General features: G+C 29.2%; 5 protein-coding genes across 8 annotated transcripts in view; 2 read left to right on the top strand and 3 right to left on the bottom strand.

Annotated features, from left to right (window-relative positions):
- Positions 1-111: 111 nt before the first annotated feature.
- On the top strand, positions 112-5548 carry bsf (bicoid stability factor). 3 transcript variants are annotated; one of them, XM_069123025.1, is made up of 11 exons: positions 112-458; positions 522-670; positions 771-890; positions 981-1248; positions 1346-1577; positions 1657-1845; positions 1918-2125; positions 2222-2434; positions 2507-2748; positions 2943-3069; positions 3299-5548. In XM_069123025.1, the coding sequence occupies exons 1-10, from the start codon at positions 328-330 to the stop codon at positions 3066-3068; spliced, it is 1878 nt and encodes a 625-aa protein (XP_068979126.1). In that variant the 5' UTR covers positions 112-327; the 3' UTR covers position 3069; positions 3299-5548. The 3 variants fall into 3 exon arrangements, with proteins under 3 accessions (XP_068979126.1, XP_068979125.1, XP_068979127.1); XM_069123024.1 differs by having other exon boundaries at positions 2943-5548; XM_069123026.1 differs by having other exon boundaries at positions 508-670; positions 2943-5548.
- Positions 3217-8179, bottom strand: LOC138184755 (monocarboxylate transporter 5). Its single transcript, XM_069123027.1, has 9 exons — positions 7942-8179; positions 5568-5687; positions 5363-5506; positions 5015-5283; positions 4564-4757; positions 4117-4363; positions 3776-3941; positions 3458-3658; positions 3217-3391 (listed from the first exon to the last, which is right to left on the bottom strand). The coding sequence occupies exons 1-9, from the start codon at positions 8123-8125 to the stop codon at positions 3231-3233; spliced, it is 1686 nt and encodes a 561-aa protein (XP_068979128.1). The 5' UTR covers positions 8126-8179; the 3' UTR covers positions 3217-3230.
- Positions 8180-8678: 499 nt separating this feature from the next.
- On the bottom strand, positions 8679-10072 carry LOC138185269 (PITH domain-containing protein GA19395). Of its 2 annotated transcripts, none has more exons than XM_069124109.1 (6): positions 9882-10072; positions 9536-9717; positions 9400-9443; positions 9260-9337; positions 9056-9160; positions 8679-8975 (listed from the first exon to the last, which is right to left on the bottom strand). In XM_069124109.1, the coding sequence occupies exons 2-6, from the start codon at positions 9704-9706 to the stop codon at positions 8765-8767; spliced, it is 609 nt and encodes a 202-aa protein (XP_068980210.1). In that variant the 5' UTR covers positions 9707-9717; positions 9882-10072; the 3' UTR covers positions 8679-8764. The 2 variants fall into 2 exon arrangements, with proteins under 2 accessions (XP_068980210.1, XP_068980209.1); XM_069124108.1 differs by having other exon boundaries at positions 9841-10061.
- A 484-nt stretch (positions 10073-10556) lies between these two features.
- LOC138185264 (zinc finger CCCH domain-containing protein 13) lies at positions 10557-16035 on the top strand. Its single transcript, XM_069124101.1, has 10 exons — positions 10557-11046; positions 11222-11297; positions 11413-11813; positions 12025-14085; positions 14159-14467; positions 14537-14870; positions 14956-15122; positions 15210-15490; positions 15566-15683; positions 15758-16035. The coding sequence occupies exons 1-10, from the start codon at positions 10865-10867 to the stop codon at positions 15864-15866; spliced, it is 4038 nt and encodes a 1345-aa protein (XP_068980202.1). The 5' UTR covers positions 10557-10864; the 3' UTR covers positions 15867-16035.
- A 172-nt stretch (positions 16036-16207) lies between these two features.
- Positions 16208-19081, bottom strand: part of LOC138185267 (SET domain-containing protein SmydA-8) — a 2877-nt gene continuing 3 nt past the window's right edge. Inside the window, exons 1-7 of the mRNA XM_069124105.1 lie at positions 18367-19081; positions 17578-17946; positions 17349-17483; positions 16840-17026; positions 16663-16758; positions 16482-16558; positions 16208-16391 (exon numbers count right to left, since the gene is read on the bottom strand). The exon at positions 18367-19081 is cut by the window's right edge and continues 3 nt beyond it. Of these exons, the coding sequence (XP_068980206.1) occupies positions 16275-16391; positions 16482-16558; positions 16663-16758; positions 16840-17026; positions 17349-17483; positions 17578-17946; positions 18367-18951 (1566 nt within the window). The 5' untranslated portion in view covers positions 18952-19081 and the 3' untranslated portion in view covers positions 16208-16274. The remainder of the gene's footprint in view (positions 16392-16481; positions 16559-16662; positions 16759-16839; positions 17027-17348; positions 17484-17577; positions 17947-18366) is intronic.

The raw sequence follows: 19081 nt of genomic DNA, 5'->3' as shown, positions 1-19081 counted from the left end.
TATATACAAAAATATTGCACATATATACAATAAAATGTAATAATATTTTACCTCTGATATGAGTATATTAATCTTTTTAACCTTAAGACGACTAAAATTAGTGGCGTTTTTTATAATCCGTTTATATTATAAAACTCTAATAAATAATTGATGTTAAATTAGTTATTGCCAACTCATTAATGAAATAAACGAATAATTATATTTTTAATACATTGTGTATATTGTTTTATTGGGAAGAATTTATCATTGTAGGTTATAGGGTTAGGTAATTCAAGCATTTCATGTGAAAAACACTGCATCAATTTTATTAACGAGTGTCAACTTATCATGGTAAATATTTTATTAAAATGTGTAAATCATTTTCAAAATCACTTAAAAATTGCGATACTAAACGAAAACAAGAAAATGATGCATTTTATACCTCATCTACGTAATAAAACATTAAATATGTTAGAAAGGTTAGTTTTTTAAATATATTATATATTTATTAATGTAGTTTATAAACAGTTATATATTAATAGGGATACAATGCCGATATCGCATAATGCTGAGGATTATAAAAAAAAGCTAATAAATACAAAATTCGATAGTATATATAATAACATGCAAATACACAAATGTGTAAACAGAACAGAAATGGCAAGTATTATAGATCTTATAAATTCAGTGCGTAAGTATAAACAAACACGTATTATTGCAATATTAATATATATATATATATGTACATATAGAAAACTGTTTTCTTTAAAAAGATGGTATGCATATTGCAGATGATATAGATAATGATAATACACTCTTGCTACTTTCCTGGTGTAATAATTTAATCAATTGTTTACCAATGGACAAAGTAAAGCTTGGAAGATCTTTATGGTTGATTTTGGATGTATGCAGTATGTTCTCAGTGTTACATATTTATTCTATAACTTAAAATTAATAAAAAAAACATAATTTAATGTATTTTTTTTACGTTGAATTTGAAGATTTTGAGATGTCCACAGCCCATTATAATGAGCTTTTAAATTTATATACAAGAAATGAATATGATTTTTCAATTATGGAATTACTAATGCACATGAAATGTAAACAAATTTATCCAGATGATATCACATACAAGATATGTATTGAATATTGTTGTATGAAGGGAAATATTGACATGGCATTAATGTTTATTGAAAATCTGCAGAAATTACAGTATCATGTGTCGGAATCTGTCTTTGATTCATTAATATTGGGATATTCTCAATCTGGGTAAATATACAAGATTTATTTAATAAACATTACAATATTTTAATAATTAGTATGATATTTAATTTTTTAATAACTAACATGAGTGTATATTTTTCAGAGATATAGAGAATGCAAATAAAATTCTAGACTATATGATACAACAGAAATTAAAATTAACTAATAAAACATATGCTGCTCTTATATATACTCATGCTAAATTGAATAATGTTGCTAAAATCAAAGAAATAATTCAGCATTGCAATTTAAACAACATATACTTCTCTAACAAAAATATTTTAAATATGATTTATATATTAACAAGGAATAATAACATCAATGATGTTCATACTGTAAGAATTTGTAAAAACTTTGTGATAAAGTACCATTAATGTGTACCATGAAAGTTAATAATGGAATATTTTGTTTTAGATGTATCAATATTTAAGAAAAAAGAACACCATTCTAAGTACTGAAATAGAAATTATATTGAAGTTAATAAGTATTAATCACATACACTTAGCTATAAAGGCACTATTATGTATAGGTTTACATGTTAAACACCCTCAATTTGAAAGTATTCTGAGCTTAATTTTTAAACATGTAGTTAATAATAGAATGGTAAGAACAATATCCTTTTTTGTTGTCACTTTTTTCATATTTTAATATTTACTTCTAATATATTTATTTTAGTTAATTAATGATATTATCAAGCTATGTATGATTTCTGACAACAAAGCAGAGTTCAAGAAATATCTTTTAATGTTATTATATTATTCGTTAATGAAGAATGACCATTTATCTATTCCTTTGCTTAAAATATTTAAAAATTATTATCTGATAAAGCCACATTATTTTTGGCCACTTTTACTGAGACAGGCAATTAAGTATGATGTACAAGGTATATAACTTATTAATTTTTAAAGTATTAATAAAATTCATTAATACTGTCAATATTTCATTAATATTGGTTGTGTCAATAAGTATATGCTTTTAGGTATTTTAGATATTCTTAAAATTATGGTCAATGACTTTAATGTATTACCTTGCATTGATACAGTTACTGATTACGTTTTACCATTTATTTTTGGACAAACATCTCACGTAAGAAATTTATTAATGAAACATAATATAAGTGAAACAATGATTAATAATGCTTATGTATTATTACTATTGAAGAAAAGAAAGATAGTAGAAGCTAGTATATATAGTAAGTCTAAAACTTTAAGACATATATAGAATAAATATATTTAGACTAACAATACTTACATTTTTTTTATAGTGCGATTTTTCAAAGGTGATTATTTTTATAAAATTATTGCTGCTGAACTCAGACTAGCTGCAATATTTAAAAATGATACATATAATTTTGTAAATATCAGTAAGAACCTACTAGAAAGCACTAATTTAGATTCAACATTGATGTTACATACCATATCAAATAATGTAACATTTGTGCCTATGGACACACAGTTACAAGATTTTATGATTGATTTTCCATCTCATAAATCGTGGTTGATAAGGGTATGTAATTTTAATTTTATAAATTACAAATTTTATATAGATTATTATGTCACAAATCTTTTTTTTTTTTTGAGTTATTTTTAATAAGTTAGAATAAAAGTTACATAATTGCATAATTACAGTAGTGGAATATACGTAATAAAAAACATAAGTAATAACCTAATAGTTACAATTTTGTTGTATTATCTTTTTAGCTAATAAATCGGCTGGTAAATAACAATGTTAGCTTAAAAACTGAAACAGCAAGAAGAATACATCGATTTTTAGATTCACGAATAACAGATGATGTATTACAAGATCTTAAAAGTTTAACAGAATGAAGTGATATGAAATTACCCAGCAATTTTACATTTAATAAATTTCAAGTTTATTAAATCATATATTTGTATCATAATATCTATTCTGTAGTTGGAAGTATAAATAAATTAAATGGCAAAACATTTATTAATAATTATAAGAAAGCAATAATTATTTTGAACAAATTAATTGTTTATTATATTTTTAGTTCTTTGAGTATTTACATTTTTATGAATTTTTTGTTGAATTGTAGGTATAAAAAATAAAATCAATCCACTAATAGTTATCATACCACCAGCAGTGAAAAATCCAGGATCATAAGATTGAAGTACATCATATAACCATCCTAAAATTATGAATTATAAAAAGGTTAAGAAAATAAAACTTATGGCTTAAAACATTGTAGACACACCTGCAATGGGTGGTCCTAAAAGTGATGCAAAACCTTGAAATAGTAAAAGCTGTCCAAAAGCATTGGTAAGACGATTTAAACCCAATAAATCTACTAAAATCACAGATGTAAGACCAACATAAGCACCAGACGTGAATCCAAATATAGAGGAATAAAGTGTGAATGAGGCAAAAGATGTGCAGAATGCACTAAGAGTTGTAGCTGGAAAAATACACAAAGATTAAACATTATGCACGATTTTCAATTAGATATTAATCTATTAATACAATTTAAGAGGTTTGATTAAATTTTATAAATAATAACAAACGTAATACTTACAAATGCCACATATAGTAAGACATAAATTATATATTAATAGTCGATTAACCCATGGCTTGTCTGAAATATATCCTAAGATTATACGACCAACTGTATTAGCAATTCCGATTATTGCAAGAAGATAACTTGCATCCTTTTTATTAATCCCTCGTTCTTCAGCTTGAGGCTATAATCAATATTTTCATGAAATATAGCATAATCATAAATATATTAAGAATTATAACTTTTATAATACACAGTTTTTGTAAAAATATGTTAAACAAAAGTCGTTTATAAACAAATTAAATAGTTTCTGTTATCAAAAGATTAAGAACATTTTTAATAAAAGCAAGTATATATACCAATACATAGATATATGGTACATAAAATCCAATACTGGTGCAGAAATTAGAGAAAGTAAATAATATAAATACTGGATCTTTTAACAGAGAAATGGTTACATCTTCTTGAAAGGCATTGAGTTTTCTGTCAATACTAATTTTAAATTCTTTATTACCAGCTTTTATATAATCTATTTTATTAGGTAAACTTGTAGAGGACTTATGAATATGAAAGATTTCTTCGCTATATCCTTGCATTAAATTAGGGCTGTAAATAAGAACTACGTGTTAATAATAATCGTATTAGAAAATTACAAAATTTTATATTTTATATATTGAAAAAGATGTCTGTGTTTATCTCTCTGCACTTTTATAATAATAATAATGATAATAGATGTTAATGCTTAAAATATTAATAGATATATATATATATATATATATATATATATATATAAAATAAATACTGACTGCTCTTTATGAATATTCTCTAAACTGTCTTGTATCACATTATTTGAGATCAAAACAGGTTGACTCAGGGACTTTAAACCAGCATGATTATTTTCCTTTCGAAAACTCACACTGTATATCTTTTTACTTTGTTCCTCATTAGATAAATTATTCGAATATTCTTCAGGATTATTTTTCATGTTCCGTGAAGATTTCTGAAAATTGAAACCTAGATCTATGACGATACGGTACCGCTGGTTTAAAAACATGAAATGTTTATATATCTTATTCAACGCATCTGATCTCACATACATATAATATACATATATATAATATACGCGTTCGTAGAAATTGCGCTTTCATTCTTCTTTATCTTTTATAATTCGATTTCATGTATAGTTTGATACTATTTATTACGCGATGTAAATGCTGTTATTAAATTCTTATAATAATACATACAAGAATCCTGTACCTCTGTAGAACTTCTCTGTTTTCGTTTATCCATTTTAAGGGGCCTAAAAAGCGCTCCAAGAACGGTACAGTTCAGAACGATTCCAGAACAAATTAAAATCGCTCCTCGCCATCCGTATGTCGCTATAAAGTAATCTAAGCAAGGTGCAAAAATTAATGTGCCTAAACCAGAACCGCATACTGCGATTCCCGTTGCAAGGGACCGATACTTTTCAAAGTAACATGTCACGCTGACAATCGCAGGTAAATAGATCAATCCAAAACCTAGTCCTGCAATAAGAACAAATTGTTTCTGAACTTATACGCTGGCATTAAAAGTTTCTATATAAAGTAATAAAAATATTTTCACCTGTTCCAATGCCGATCGTAAAGTATAATGTTATAATAGTTCGAGCCCACATACTCGCCAATAAACATGCACTGGCCAATATCGAACCAGCTATGGTTACAGCCCGGCATCCAAATTTATTTACGAATAAACTTGATATCGGACCTTTAATCAATCTTCCGTTATGTTTTTGAGAAATCGAAATTATCGTGGATGAAAAGTTTACCTGAGCACAAAGTAACACCGACTAATATCGACGCAATCCATGCAGTTGCACCTTTTCCCTCCTCGAAATAATACAGAAGTTCTAAATAAAAAACACCGAACGAATATGTCACTCCATCCGCTGCAACAAAAATATATTGTTCTTTCATATAGAGTTTTTGATGTAAAATAATGTTTAGTAGATGATGGTTAAAGAACTAAATAATATACATAGTAAGTAACCTCTTCTTTGGGAAAAGAAATAAACGAACGATACCTTATACTTGTTATTCTAATGACTTTTATTTTTGTTAATGAAATTAACATCAGTGTTACGAGAAATAAAGGAATTAATTGATAGCAAAATGAGTAATCTATTTAACCTAATTCGTCAATAGGAAGTTGCATTATACTATTCATCTTTAAGTTATCGCTTCATTATTACTTTCCTTCTTGTGGAACTGTTCTTGTTTTATTTTATTTTATTTTCAATCGTAGTTACAATAAATGTAATCAACTATTACGATATTTAAGAGCAATCATGGTATTTAACGTAATATTAAATGAATGGTATAACATGAATTTAATATTTTTCAACAGACGCATATTTTGTATCACCTCAAAGGTGGTATAACGCAATTCTTAGTCACTACCATAAAAAAAAATATGTTTTTCGTATCATATTCTGATTTCACGTATCGTGAAATTACTGTTATGCGTAATCAAAGTTTCTCTGTATGAGTATATTTCCATACATATGGTAAGTGACGAACAAAGTGCAATAATTCAACAATAATACAGTTCGATCGCTAGTATTGTCTTTGTAACGAAATAATCTTCGTTAAAATTCTCTCATCGCATGGCGTATTGATATTTGTCATTTTTCAAATGGAAATAATTTCAAAGGTCGTTCTAATCCTCCTCTTATATGTATTAGTATCGATAACCCTGTTACCACAACTTTTTCGTCATAGATACAATCATCGCCTTTAAATTTTAATACATCCAATACGATACCTACAACGAGGAGAAAACAAGCTAATAATGTAGGAAAACATCTAATAGAAATATTTTTATGTGTCAAGATAAGAAGTTAAAAAGACGCATAGATATATGTAACATATCATTTCAATGTTTCTGTAATGCCAAGGCCAGCGCTTTTTTTAATCTGTCTTTTCTATTTTTGGGATGCGTGGAAATTTTGTGTCATCTTATAATGTGCTAATTATCAATTAAAATCTGTTACAAATCTAATTGATCTAAAAATTGATCGTTTCATTATAAACAGTTATATTAAGCAAATATAGATATCTATAAATTTTTTCCGAATTATATAAGTATATATACTTATAAAAGAAAGGAAACAATAATTATCTTTTATCGATTTTGTAAGATATGTGCATTCTTGGAAAAGTTAAAACCAGCAAGAAATCGAGGATGCACCAGTAAACATGCTTGCAAGGTCATTTTTCTTTTTTCGAATCATCACGCACATAATGGTACATGTGCATGATTTGTGTATAATGTAGATCACGCTTAATTTACTGTGTTTGGTAATATTCTGTTTTGTAATAAGCACATAATAATAAACACATATTACAAATCTGTTCTCGTACAAGAGAAAATGTGTCAACGTTCTTAAGTATCGCTCTTTCATAAGTCATGTTTTGAACATGAGATAGGAGATTTAAGAAATTGAGAATGGTTTTAACTTGTTTTGCTTCTCTTCGTTATTTTATTCAATTAACGTAATACCTATTGAATAAAAGGAATGATAATATAGAATTAACAAAGTAAAGGAAATAAAACTTCTTTTTATGACATTTTTATGAGATTAAAAAAATCGATTTGTTAATGTATAAATCGTAAATTAACTTAAATGAGTTTCTCATAAAGATTAAAAATTGTTTTTGATATAGTGTAAATACGAAGCGGAATCTAAACGAAAATTTTGCAATTCCGTGAAGTCTTTTCTTTTTATTGCTTTATCTCAGAATGTTTTTTTTTATTCTAAATTAATAAAGATATCATTTATTCGATTAATATATCTAAAACGTGACCGTAATGGTAACAGTGTAAACGATAAATCTCTCGAAAAAGAGGAATAAGTATACTTTCATTGAAATGCTTATTATAAGTAGGAGTATAATAATTATATTTTAGATAAAGATAAAAAATTGGAGATAAAAGTTATGTGGTTTTTTAGTATATAAAACCTACTTGATTCATATTAAATTTATAATATTTTAAATACATATACGTTTAACGGCAACATAAAATTTGAAATTAAAAATGAAAAGAGGAATTTGGCATGTTTCTTCGATATAAATTTTAAACTAAACTTAAAATGAAGTTTTAAGAAAGTATAATGAAACGAGGAAAAATCGGTAGCTTACCAATTACATGGATTAAAAAGGATGCTAGAACTACGATGTAGCCCCATCCTCCGTCCGGTGGTAAGGGTTGCTTCGTAGCTGATGGCACTGAATAATCCATTGAGGTACAGGCGATATTTTCACTTGCATTTTTTTTATCTTGCCTATTTGCCTCAGCGGAGGAGCTGACAGTCGCGTGTGCCATGAGCTGCGATTGTTAAACTTAGTGAACGTTGTTTCTCGCGATATCAAGTACATATGTATGTATGTATCAAAGTTTTAAGTTGGTGCTCATATAGTGGAAGGGAACAGAGAAGAGAAGGGGTGATCACAGCAAACCTCGGGGAACGCGTTACTTTTGATAGTATAGAAAATTTCATGAATGAAACGAAGAATTATTTTTGTCACGGAACAACGCAGTATAATTGTTTCGTTTTTCAAATATATCATTAAATATAGCGATTTAAAACGATTAAACGAATTTAGAAAGCGATTTAATGAATAATCATGTTACGAATTTTTTAAATTATTTTTCTTTTTATTATTCTACAAAATGTTAGAAGAAACTAATTTAATACTAAAAAATGTCTAATTAATAACTGATTGCGACGTTACTAGTACATACTAATTTTTGACTTAATTTGTTTCCGAATATATTTACCGAATATCACAGGCTTTGTCGACAAAGTATACATACAGCTTCGTGTATATATATTTGTATACATGTATGTATGTATGTGTGCTTCGCAGTAAAACACGAATTGAATACAAACATTTATTAAATTTTGAAATTATTTTCTTTATTAATGCAGAGTACATCTCCTATTAATTTTCTGTCATAAAATCAACTAACTGTTCTATTAATATCTTCGTTATGTCCTTTTGGATGATCACTCATTTGAGGACGTAATTCATAGGTACAAATTGTAACACCATGATGATGTGAAGGTGTCCATTCACCTTTTAATCCAATATAATAAAGTTTTATTTTATCTGTTCTTTCAGTACCAGTAAAGTACAAACTTAAATGATGTACAGATGAGAATTTAACTACCCTACAGTAAAAATTGTATTATATTTTTATATTATTATAATGCTTTATATAATGCTTAGTAACATAATAAAACATACATACTTAGGAGAATATTCATGTACTCCCATTGTGTCTACACATAATTCAAATTCTTGTTCAGGTTCTGTAGCTACATCATCAAATGTCATATGTGGTCTATTTTTATACCTAAAAGAATAAAATATTTTTTTCAATATTAATAAAACATATTTTATATTTGTATAGGTTAAATTTTGTTTCTAGACATTGAAACTCAGGGGTATTTACAATTTTACTTTATTTGGATGCAAATCATCTTCTCCTCCAATAATAATGAGACCTTTTAATTTTATATTTCCTGTAAACCTGAAAAAAGATGACAATATCTATGTATCCTTACAAATAGTACGTTCAAATAAAAAACATACGGAATGTTAAATAGAAGTTCATTATCCATATCACTTTCAACATACTGAAAAAGAAAGGTAAATTGTAATGTAAAATTATAATTATATTTTGAAAAATATTTGTATTAGATGTTTAAATATATAAACAAATAATTACTTTATTTCTGTCCAGTCTATTTTCCCATGGTTTAAATACAGTAGCTCCGGTAGCTTCTTCAAATTCATTTAAACATTCTATATTTTCTACATCAATTTTTTGATATAAATTATATTGTACACCTAATTCTGCATCATTGTGTGTAACACCACAATTACATTGGTGAGGCATTGTAAAACAATCTATAAAACATTTGTATTAACATTTAATATGAACTACATAAATAATTAAAGTAAACAAAATTGTTATCCAGTAAACAAAATTGTTATCCAATAAACAAAATTAGAATATAACGATATTTTAACCTTAAAGAGAAGGAATAAATAATATATCAATGAAAACTAACTCCCTCAGTCTTCAACGCCATAAAACGTTTATGGTACTGGAAGTAATAGTCGGAGTTACGCATAAATTTTAAAGTTTAAATACAAAGCTTTTATATACATATATTACTATTTATTAGAAATATGGAAATAAATTATGGATAACTACAATTATTTGCATGTTACAATTGATATTATTAATGATAAATTAAAAATAAAATTAGGTAAGGAATTATAGTTTCGTTTCAATTTTAGATTCGTATCACAAGATAATTTAAAAAAATTATTATATTTTTATATGAATAATTCTATTTTGAAATACACATGGTGATAAATATTTTTGAAGTTCAACATTTCACATTCTGGTTATTCATTCTGAATTCACTTTTAATACATTTGAACTATTTATATATGTTCTAAAAATTTTATTTCCGTTATAGCAATAAATGTATTCAATTAATAATATATCTTTCCTACTGTGCTAATAAATGCATTATATATAACGCGAGAAATACTATTAAAATGTATATAAATAATTTTATATACACATAGCAATTTCTTAATTTCTCCTTTTTTTTATATTTAATAAAATATTATAGATTAAAAATATTTAAATCTACTTATAATATTTATCGCTATCGGTTGGCAATATTGAACCACATTTTATACACAACTTCATTGAGTTAGCACTATTGTTTTCTGTACAGTTCGGTACTTCAGTCGTATGCAGTAGATTACATATATCTGGGGTTAGCCTTTAAAAATATGTAAAAACGAATTATATATGTAAATATTGAGATATTACCGTTCATAAAAAGAATTATTATACAAAACGTAAAGAGCTGCTTATGTTTCTTAGCTTTTAAATGCTTTACCAGTCCTTCGAAAACCGTGATTGTATTCGTGAATGCTTAATTGATTAATGGTGATTCCATAGCAAATGAATATTTGCATGCTGCAGTTATGTGCTTCCATTGTGAAAACATAATTGTTTTATGGTGATAATATGTCAAAATCAAACATAAGGAAGATAACGGTTGACCCTACGAAATGTAATACAGACTCTCGTCGACCAAGTGTGTTTGAGAGGTTGGGGACCAAACCAGCAGTTACTGCCGGCCAAAATTCGTCGGATTATTGTAGAAACTGGGCACTAAACGGCAGCTGTTCGTATGGAAAGAATTGCAAGCAAGTATAATTTTGAAGTTGATTTACTTTTGCATAGTAAATTAAATATACATTTGTCTTTTATAGTAATAAACAGTGAAATTGTTAAAGTTATTATTTGAATAATACAGTAAGAATTATCACTCTCATTTTATTTAAGATGATCACCATTTTCTTTTCTTGATATTGCAACTAGATATGCAAATACTCACACATTAATAAGTCCGTCCAAGCGTGCCAAAAAGGATAATGCTATTGCAAGTACAGCAGGAGTAAGTGCATAATCTGTATTATCATACTTTTAGTATAGAAAGTTTGTTTAGAAAAATTATAAGCATATTATCTTATTTGAAGATGGATATTTACATATATGTTTATAATATATAGCTTATTGAGGATCCGTTTAAAAGGCTTACTTCTAAGATCATAAAAAAGCCATCTCATAGCCCTGATTTAAATTTGGAAGAGTGGAATCAAACAGATTTAGAATACGAGGACGAAAAAGTCTTAGAAAGACGTAGACAGTTGTTACAGCGTGAACTAGAACTACAAATGAAGAAAGATAAAGAGGTTCATGGGAAAGATAAAGTGAGACAAAAAAAAAAGGCTATGACTTCTTCTTCTAGTTCTCATACTTCAAGTACATCTAGCAGTAGTAGTAGTTCTAGCAGTGAAGATTCATCTTCTAGTTCAACATCTGATTCACGTAAGAAAGTTAAAAAGATTAAATCTAAACGGCATCATAGTGGATCTACTGACTATGATGAAGATAAAGAAAGAAGAAGAAAGTAAGTCATAACATATATGTTACCATGCTTTTTCGTTTTTGAAATAAAACACTAGATTAAGATAATGTTTTTTTTATAAATCAATAGCCAATTTTCTTATAAATGTATTATTTATAGTATAAGCGTTACAAAATGACAAGTTAATAATTAATATATTTGATTTAAATATATGAACCCTTTAATATCTATTATAATTTAATAACCTTGACAGATTAAAATTGAAAAGGCTTGGAACAAAAAATGAAAAACCATCAGTGAAGAAAAAACGTAAGTTTGAAAGTAGTTCCACAAAAAAGGAGATTAGTGCTAGATCTGCGAAGAAATACAGTTCATCTACAACATCAAAGAAACATTCTTCCACACCTCGTACAAGGTCACCAGCAATACAAGCTTCTACAGCAGTAACATCAACGACAACTGCAGTATTAGGTTCCTCTGTATCTGTGCCTCATCATGGAACATCTAGTAAAGTTAGAGAAAGAAATAGAAGCGAATCCCCCAAAGCAGTAAAAGCTAGAGATATGGATAAAGAAGATAGACATTACAAGAAAGTGAGAGATGTAGATGAATTATCTAAAGATAATGCTAAGAATAAACCTTTTGATAAAGTCAAAGAACAGGACAAAGAAAAAAGTCGTGCAATAGACGAAAAAATAAAAACAAACGAAAGATTAAAGGCGAAATGTAAGGATAAAGATATACGTTCTAGAACACCTCCGACATCCGAAAGATCGAAACACCAACATTCAAAAGAAACGATTTCAACAAAAACTCGCCGTAGTCGTACACCTGAAAAGTCATCTAGATCCAAAAGAGAACTCACGCCGCCAAAAGCTCAAGATAGACAGCTTTCTACAAACAGATCTCGAGATACGGAAAAAAAAGATCGCGAATCACATAAAAGTGATAAAACTAAAGACAGGGAGGACATAAGAAAAAATGAACAAAATAATAAAACTAGACAAGTATCGAATCAAGAAGAAAGCCATAGAAGGATTGGTAAAGAGTTTGATGATAAAACTTATTTAGGAGAAAAGACCCGCCAAAAGAGCAGAGAACGGCGTGATAAAGAGCATACAAGGGATGAACGTGGGCATTCGAGGCTTGCTCGAGATCAACGAGATGCTCGTGATAAAGACAAAGAAGATCTACAAGAACGTTGTCGTGAACGACCACGGGAAAGAGATCGTGATCGAGATAGAGATCGAGAACGTGATCGTGAGCGAGAGAGAGATAGAGATAGAGATCGCGATCGTGATAGAGATCGGGATCGTGATAGGGATCGCGATCGCGATCGGGATCGAGACCGTGACAGAGAAAAAGAACCAATAAAAGCAAGAGATAGAGATGTACCACCTTTAGTTACAACGTCGTTAAGTTTAACAACGGATAAAAGTTCACGTTATAGTCGGGATAAAGAACGAATAGTGGTGAAGGATAATGCCTTTGAGAAAAATGGAACTCGAGAACGTAGAAGCGATAGAGAAAGAGAACGATCCGAAACGAAAGCTCTTTCTGATAGGGATAGAACATCTCAGCGTATTGATAGTAGATACGATAGAAATACTGTAGATAAAGATACACCAGCTCGTAAAGCTGGTGTAAATTCACCTAGGGATCGTGTTGATCGCTTTCCGCGAGAAAGATCTTTGGATAGAACATCGTTGCTCGATAAAGGTGTGCACAATGCTCCACCATTGCCGCAAGCTCCTTCTTTACCAGCCGTTCAGTCTTCTATAGCATCTTCATCGTCTTCATCCGCACCGCCTACGTTGTCAAGTTCGCGAGATAATTTAATTGACAGAATAGATATCGGGCACTATGATCGCGAAAGACACAGACGATTTAGTACAAGATATGATCGAAATCATACATCTGAACACGATCAATCACGCGTTACACCAACCAAAGTTGATCGTTTAATCGAAAGACGCGAGACTAGTCCACGACGAACAATTGAAATAGACAGAAACTATAATAGAAACTACGGGCGTTTATCAGAACATTGGGACGAACAGGACGAAGCGTCTTCACATTTAGATTATCGTGATCACCATGTTCATGAAGATGATAGAAGAAAAACTGTTGACGGAAGGAGATATGATAGTCCGTTTGATGAAAGACGCGGAATTCGTGAAGAAAGATCCCGGGAATCTAGATATGTCGTTCAAACTACTGATAGAACTTCATTTGATGATCATCGACATCATCATCATCATCACAGGCATCCACTTTATCCTGGAGAAAAGTTAAGGAGTAACACCTCCATACGGTATGTTGATAGCTGTAGTTATTAATCCTTATGACTAGTAACGAAAGTATTTAAATTTGTATGTTTATACTAGGGACGAAAATGTTCCTAACGATGATTGGGATAGTCATCATCGTGATGTAGAACATGGCAGAGAACGAGCTTATGGACCTGTTGATTGGGAAGAAAGAGAATGGCGAGTAAGAGGATTATGGGACAGCAGAGATAGTCTTCCTCGGTCAGAAGTGCATGATGATGATTGGAATTCTCGATATGATAATTCTGTGTCAGATTGGAAATCAAGTGACTCTCGAAAATGGGATAATCAATCAGTGCATATTCGAGGCCATTATAGAAACGATCGATCTAAGGAATTAGAAATAGCAGAATCCACATCACATAAGTATGCCATGAGATGTAACTCTTGTTTATTTAATTACTTTTATAACAAGTTAATTTGTTCCCTTTTTAGTAAAAGACGAACTTATAACAGTTCTGAAACTAGAGATGAATGTACAGTTCATAGTTCTAAACAAGCATCTTTATATGGTAGTATGAAAGAAGAACCTATTAATAAAAAGTTAATGGAGCTTGCAGAAGGTAAATTATCTACAACTCGAGAGAAATCTACAGATACTTTTCAAAAGAAGGCTATATCAAAAGAAAAATCTGAAACGAAAGAAACTATTACCTCTGAATCAAAACGTACTTGCATTGATGAGTCTTTGCAGACACTTCATACTGAAAGCGATCTCAGTGATATTAGTGATGATCCAGATGACATATTAAATATGGAAGATATCACAGTATGTTCCATTTACTTGTGTATAACTAAGCTAGATGATTATTACTTTGTAAGCTTACATTATTATTTAATATTAACATCTACAGGATATGGATGCAAATAAAATACGAGTAACAAAGAAAACTCCTGATACTATACAACGAGATGGTCAGTTAACAACTCAAGAAGCAGACCTCTCATCTCCAAAAGAAACTATAGAGGAAACAGTCTTTAACACAAAAGGGAAAGATAATACTGATGCAATGTCCTTTAGGTAATATTTTTAATTTTTACAGTTCATTTATTATTACTATATGTAATATACAATAATCGCTGGGTTAATAACTAAAATTGTTCACAGAAATATGGAAGACGAAAATATGGAAACTATGGACTTTGAAGAAATTTCTGATGGTGAATTAGAGGAGGACATTAAAACGAGTGGTAAAGGTTTAGGCGATGCTTTAGGAGTTGACTGGGAAAGTCTTGTTAAAGAAACACAACCTCGCAAATCTACATCATGCAATCAAAATTCAGAAAATCGCTGGCAGTGCAAAGCAATTCTGCATAGAGTTGGTGTCTCTGCGAAATACGCAGGCGAAGATGTAATGAAGAAACTGGCAAAAAAATATGGAAAGGACGGTTTGTTATCCGATTAATTTTTATTTAGTGACAGTTACTTTAATCGTATTTATTTAACTAAATGATTATTTTCAGATCATTCAGAATTGTTTTTCCATAATGTTGCATTTATGCATACAGCACTTGCACGAAATCGTTTGCTACGTGACTTAAACAATGATATGCTACCTACAGTGGATGATTTTCTGTACAGGTAAATATTTTATTTTTTTAGTAGAATGACATAGCTTTAACAAAATAACAATGCATAATATTATTATGTTATAGGAATAATAATGTAAATATTGATGAGGATGTGGATTACGATTTAGAAGTTTTAAGACCTTGTACAGCTTTATATGAAGAAGCAAAATGTTTATTACAACAGGCAGTATAAAACAACAAAATTGCACTTTGCTATTATACCATATATGATAAAGCATAGGGTACAAGTGCATCACTTTATTACCTGCTAGTCTGATACAGCTATTTAGCTATTTCTTGCTGTCAATTTAGCCATCTGGGGTGCAATGTAAAAAGAGATTAAATTGATACGTTTTTCTTAATATCTAGTTCTTTAATTTTCCATAACTAAATGTCTTTTTGTATATTATTCAATCTTTATGTCTCCTTTATCGAAATTATGGTATAGTTACTAAAATTGAACATTATTTTTAAAAAAATATGACAGTTTTCTAAACGATACAATTTTATTTTAAAAGAATTACACGTTTTCTCTATTGTTCTGTAAGTTATTTTATTGCACGGTTATAAGTATATTTTATGTTCTATGTGTCGATATCTTTTATACAGCAATTGGTTGTTTAAAATAGTTTTTATCATATTCAAATGTAACAGCCGAAATAATATCGTTTTGTAGTATAGTGATTGCCTTTTCTAATATACGTTGATTTTCATCAACCTAAAAAAGATATTCAATGTAAAGATAAAACATATCAAGACAACATCAATAAATGAACAATACAAGCATAACAACGAAATTTAGACATACTTCCTCAATATTTGGTTGTTGTTTAAATCGTTTTATTTTTTCAAGATTTGTGCAATACAGTTCATATAAAATAAGACCTGAAATATTAAATCAAGATACATATATATTTAATATTTTATATATAATATTAACATTAATAGAAAGATAGCAAAATTCTAGACCCCGTTTTAAATGAATTTACCTTTTTTTCTACAATCACCACAATTTAAATCATCCAGTACAGAAAGTAAATCATTGCAGAATTTCGCTTTTAGATTCAGCTCAGTATCACTTAAATCTAACATAATGTTTGAAAAAATATCATATAATATACGAAGTAATATATTTTTAACAAAATATATTTGTATATTATCCGCACCTTCCCATTTGGCGCCATCACTCCTGCCATAATACGAAACAATTCGAAACTTCATATCTACAATGCAGTAATTGCTCCAAGGAGTCAAAAGTGAAAGCTCCTTCTGCAAAAACTTATAGATCTCACGTGGTGTTTTGCATAAAACTTCCTTTATGATTCCCGCTATACCTGAACGAATCGAACATATCTAGTAAAAAGGAAAAAAATGAAGGTCGAAAACATTTTAGTTATTAATTAAAGTTAGTAATTAATAGTTAATAATAAAATTAAATCAATGCGCTTAAATGAAAAAATTACAAATACAAAACTTGTTATTAAACGTTAACGTTATTTAATTCTAAACCGGAAATTAGAAAAATTCGTAAAGACGAAAATACATTAAAAAATTATCTAGGAAGACTAGAACAAATTATTAATCATACAACAAGTGAAATAAATAAATATGGTTATTAACCATATCTATGGAATATTTTTGAAATTATTAAATTTTAAATAATTTATATAAATACCTGCCGATGATTTAGGGTTATGGCACATTTATCACAAATCCAAGGAGTAGTCATATTAAGAGGATCTAGGGGTAATAACTCTCCGGAACATTTGTCAGATGCGCATAACAGTGCACCTAGCCTAGATTTAAATTCCTAATGTGTACCGTTTAAAATCATATATTTTTATATTTTAATCTTTAATTCATATGTTTATACATTTAAAAGTAATCATTAGATGTAAACTTGCCGTAGGATCACTGCATCTTTTGCACATGCAGGAGAAGTGTTTAGTTATACTTAAAAATTTCCGCCGTAATGTTGTATCCCAAAATAAACTCGTATAAGTGCTAGTGATCTCCTCTCCAGCAGCAATCGGAAGGGCAGCGCTAACATACATCCGAAATTCTCCATCGAAATGATGTCTTGTATTCGGTACGCAACAGTGATTTTGGAACGAGGCAATAGAATAAAGTCCTCGTAAACTCACAGAATGCTCCTTGTCGTGGACCATAATCGTTTCAAACGAATTCGTATTAAGTATTCTGCACACATGCTTCATCAATTCCATATCTTCCTCGCTTGGAGAATTGGTCACATTCTTTTTCAATTGTTCGATCTTTTCACAGAAATTATTTTTATAATAACAGGAGATAAAAATGAAAAATATCATAAATATTTTACGTAATTTTGATCACTAAGCAAATATTAATACCAATAATAATTATCACGTTAGTAATATTAATATTTTTAGAAACTGTTTTATGCGTATTAAGATTTAAAATACGATACGCAATTTTTCATACTTTATTTTGCTAATACTCTTCATTAAATCTGATAATATTCATTATTATAGAAATATAAGTATATAATGAAGTTTAGTAGTCCTTAAATTTAGTCATAAGCTCATTACTTATTCTTTAAGCACTGAAACAGACATATTTATACATCCCACCTACGCAAGAAAATTTCTTTAAAAAAATATCTTTCTCATCATTAGAGAAGTCTTCAAAAAGCTAATAATATAACGAAGTCGTACCTCGGGATAACAAGTCAGATTTTTATCAGACTGAAGCGTTGCCAAGCATTTACGCTGTTGTTCCGTTAGAAAGAGCGCACGGATGGGTACGACAGCCAGTAATAAGTTTGGGGACCAATCGGTGCCGCAAGTCGGTACCAATGATTTAAGATATTCACATTCATAATTCACATGTTTTGGCGAATTTTCACATTGAGTCGAGCAAACTGGCAAGCCACAACCTCTATCGCACGGAAATAATGCGCATTCGTTCTTGTAACATGATACGCACATTTCAAAATATTTGCCTATGTATTTAGGTCCGACTAATAGAGGCGAATCAATGAATATTAATTCATTTTGTTTGATGTCTCGGGTGGCGAACATGCCACGACCACCCAATAGTGAAGAACGAATAGTCCACGGTTTTGGTCCTTTCAGGAAGATCTTATTTTCCTTTAAATGAGACAATAACACCTCCTCTACTTTCTCTGGTTCTATAATATCCTGAAAACTCATGTTAAATAATGATACTCTAGAGTGACTCGCTTGAAAGATTCTGACGACTGATCCCAGAGGGTGGTGGTACTGTGACCAGTACTTCATATACTTCACATATACTTCACATATACTTCAGAGTATATATACGTTCAAGAATACGTTCATTATGTAATGCATTCATACAGGCTGGGCAAAAAGTTGCGGAAGGATTGGAAATATATATTCACAACATTTC

Source organism: Bombus flavifrons, chromosome 11 (genome assembly GCF_040668555.2).
Source record: "Bombus flavifrons isolate JBK064 chromosome 11, iyBomFlav1_principal, whole genome shotgun sequence".
Lineage (NCBI taxonomy): Eukaryota > Metazoa > Arthropoda > Insecta > Hymenoptera > Apidae > Bombus > Bombus flavifrons.
This window is presented reverse-complemented; position numbering and strand designations above follow the sequence as displayed.

What these genes read in the sequence shown, in the direction of transcription:
- bsf (XM_069123025.1), top strand. Translation starts at nt 328, where the DNA reads ATGGTAAATATTTTATTAAAATGTGTAAATCATTTTCAAAATCACTTA. An exon ending in GTTGATTTTGGATGTATGCA is followed by an intron (nt 891 to 980) that starts GTATGTTCTCAG and finishes TTGAATTTGAAG; the next exon opens with ATTTTGAGATGTCCACAGCC. An exon ending in AATTAAGTATGATGTACAAG is followed by an intron (nt 2,126 to 2,221) that starts GTATATAACTTA and finishes ATATGCTTTTAG; the next exon opens with GTATTTTAGATATTCTTAAA.
- LOC138184755 (XM_069123027.1), bottom strand. Translation starts at nt 8,125, where the DNA reads ATGGCACACGCGACTGTCAGCTCCTCCGCTGAGGCAAATAGGCAAGAT. An exon ending in CGGTGTTACTTTGTGCTCAG is followed by an intron (nt 5,507 to 5,567) that starts GTAAACTTTTCA and finishes GATTGATTAAAG; the next exon opens with GTCCGATATCAAGTTTATTC. An exon ending in GAGAATATTCATAAAGAGCA is followed by an intron (nt 4,364 to 4,563) that starts GTCAGTATTTAT and finishes TCTTATTTACAG; the next exon opens with CCCTAATTTAATGCAAGGAT.
- LOC138185269 (XM_069124109.1), bottom strand. Translation starts at nt 9,706, where the DNA reads ATGCCTCACCAATGTAATTGTGGTGTTACACACAATGATGCAGAATTA. An exon ending in ATAGACTGGACAGAAATAAA is followed by an intron (nt 9,444 to 9,535) that starts GTAATTATTTGT and finishes TTTCTTTTTCAG; the next exon opens with TATGTTGAAAGTGATATGGA. An exon ending in GAACTTCTATTTAACATTCC is followed by an intron (nt 9,338 to 9,399) that starts GTATGTTTTTTA and finishes ATCTTTTTTCAG; the next exon opens with GTTTACAGGAAATATAAAAT.
- LOC138185264 (XM_069124101.1), top strand. Translation starts at nt 10,865, where the DNA reads ATGTCAAAATCAAACATAAGGAAGATAACGGTTGACCCTACGAAATGT. An exon ending in GATAAAGAAAGAAGAAGAAA is followed by an intron (nt 11,814 to 12,024) that starts GTAAGTCATAAC and finishes TAACCTTGACAG; the next exon opens with ATTAAAATTGAAAAGGCTTG. An exon ending in AAAAAAATATGGAAAGGACG is followed by an intron (nt 15,491 to 15,565) that starts GTTTGTTATCCG and finishes GATTATTTTCAG; the next exon opens with ATCATTCAGAATTGTTTTTC.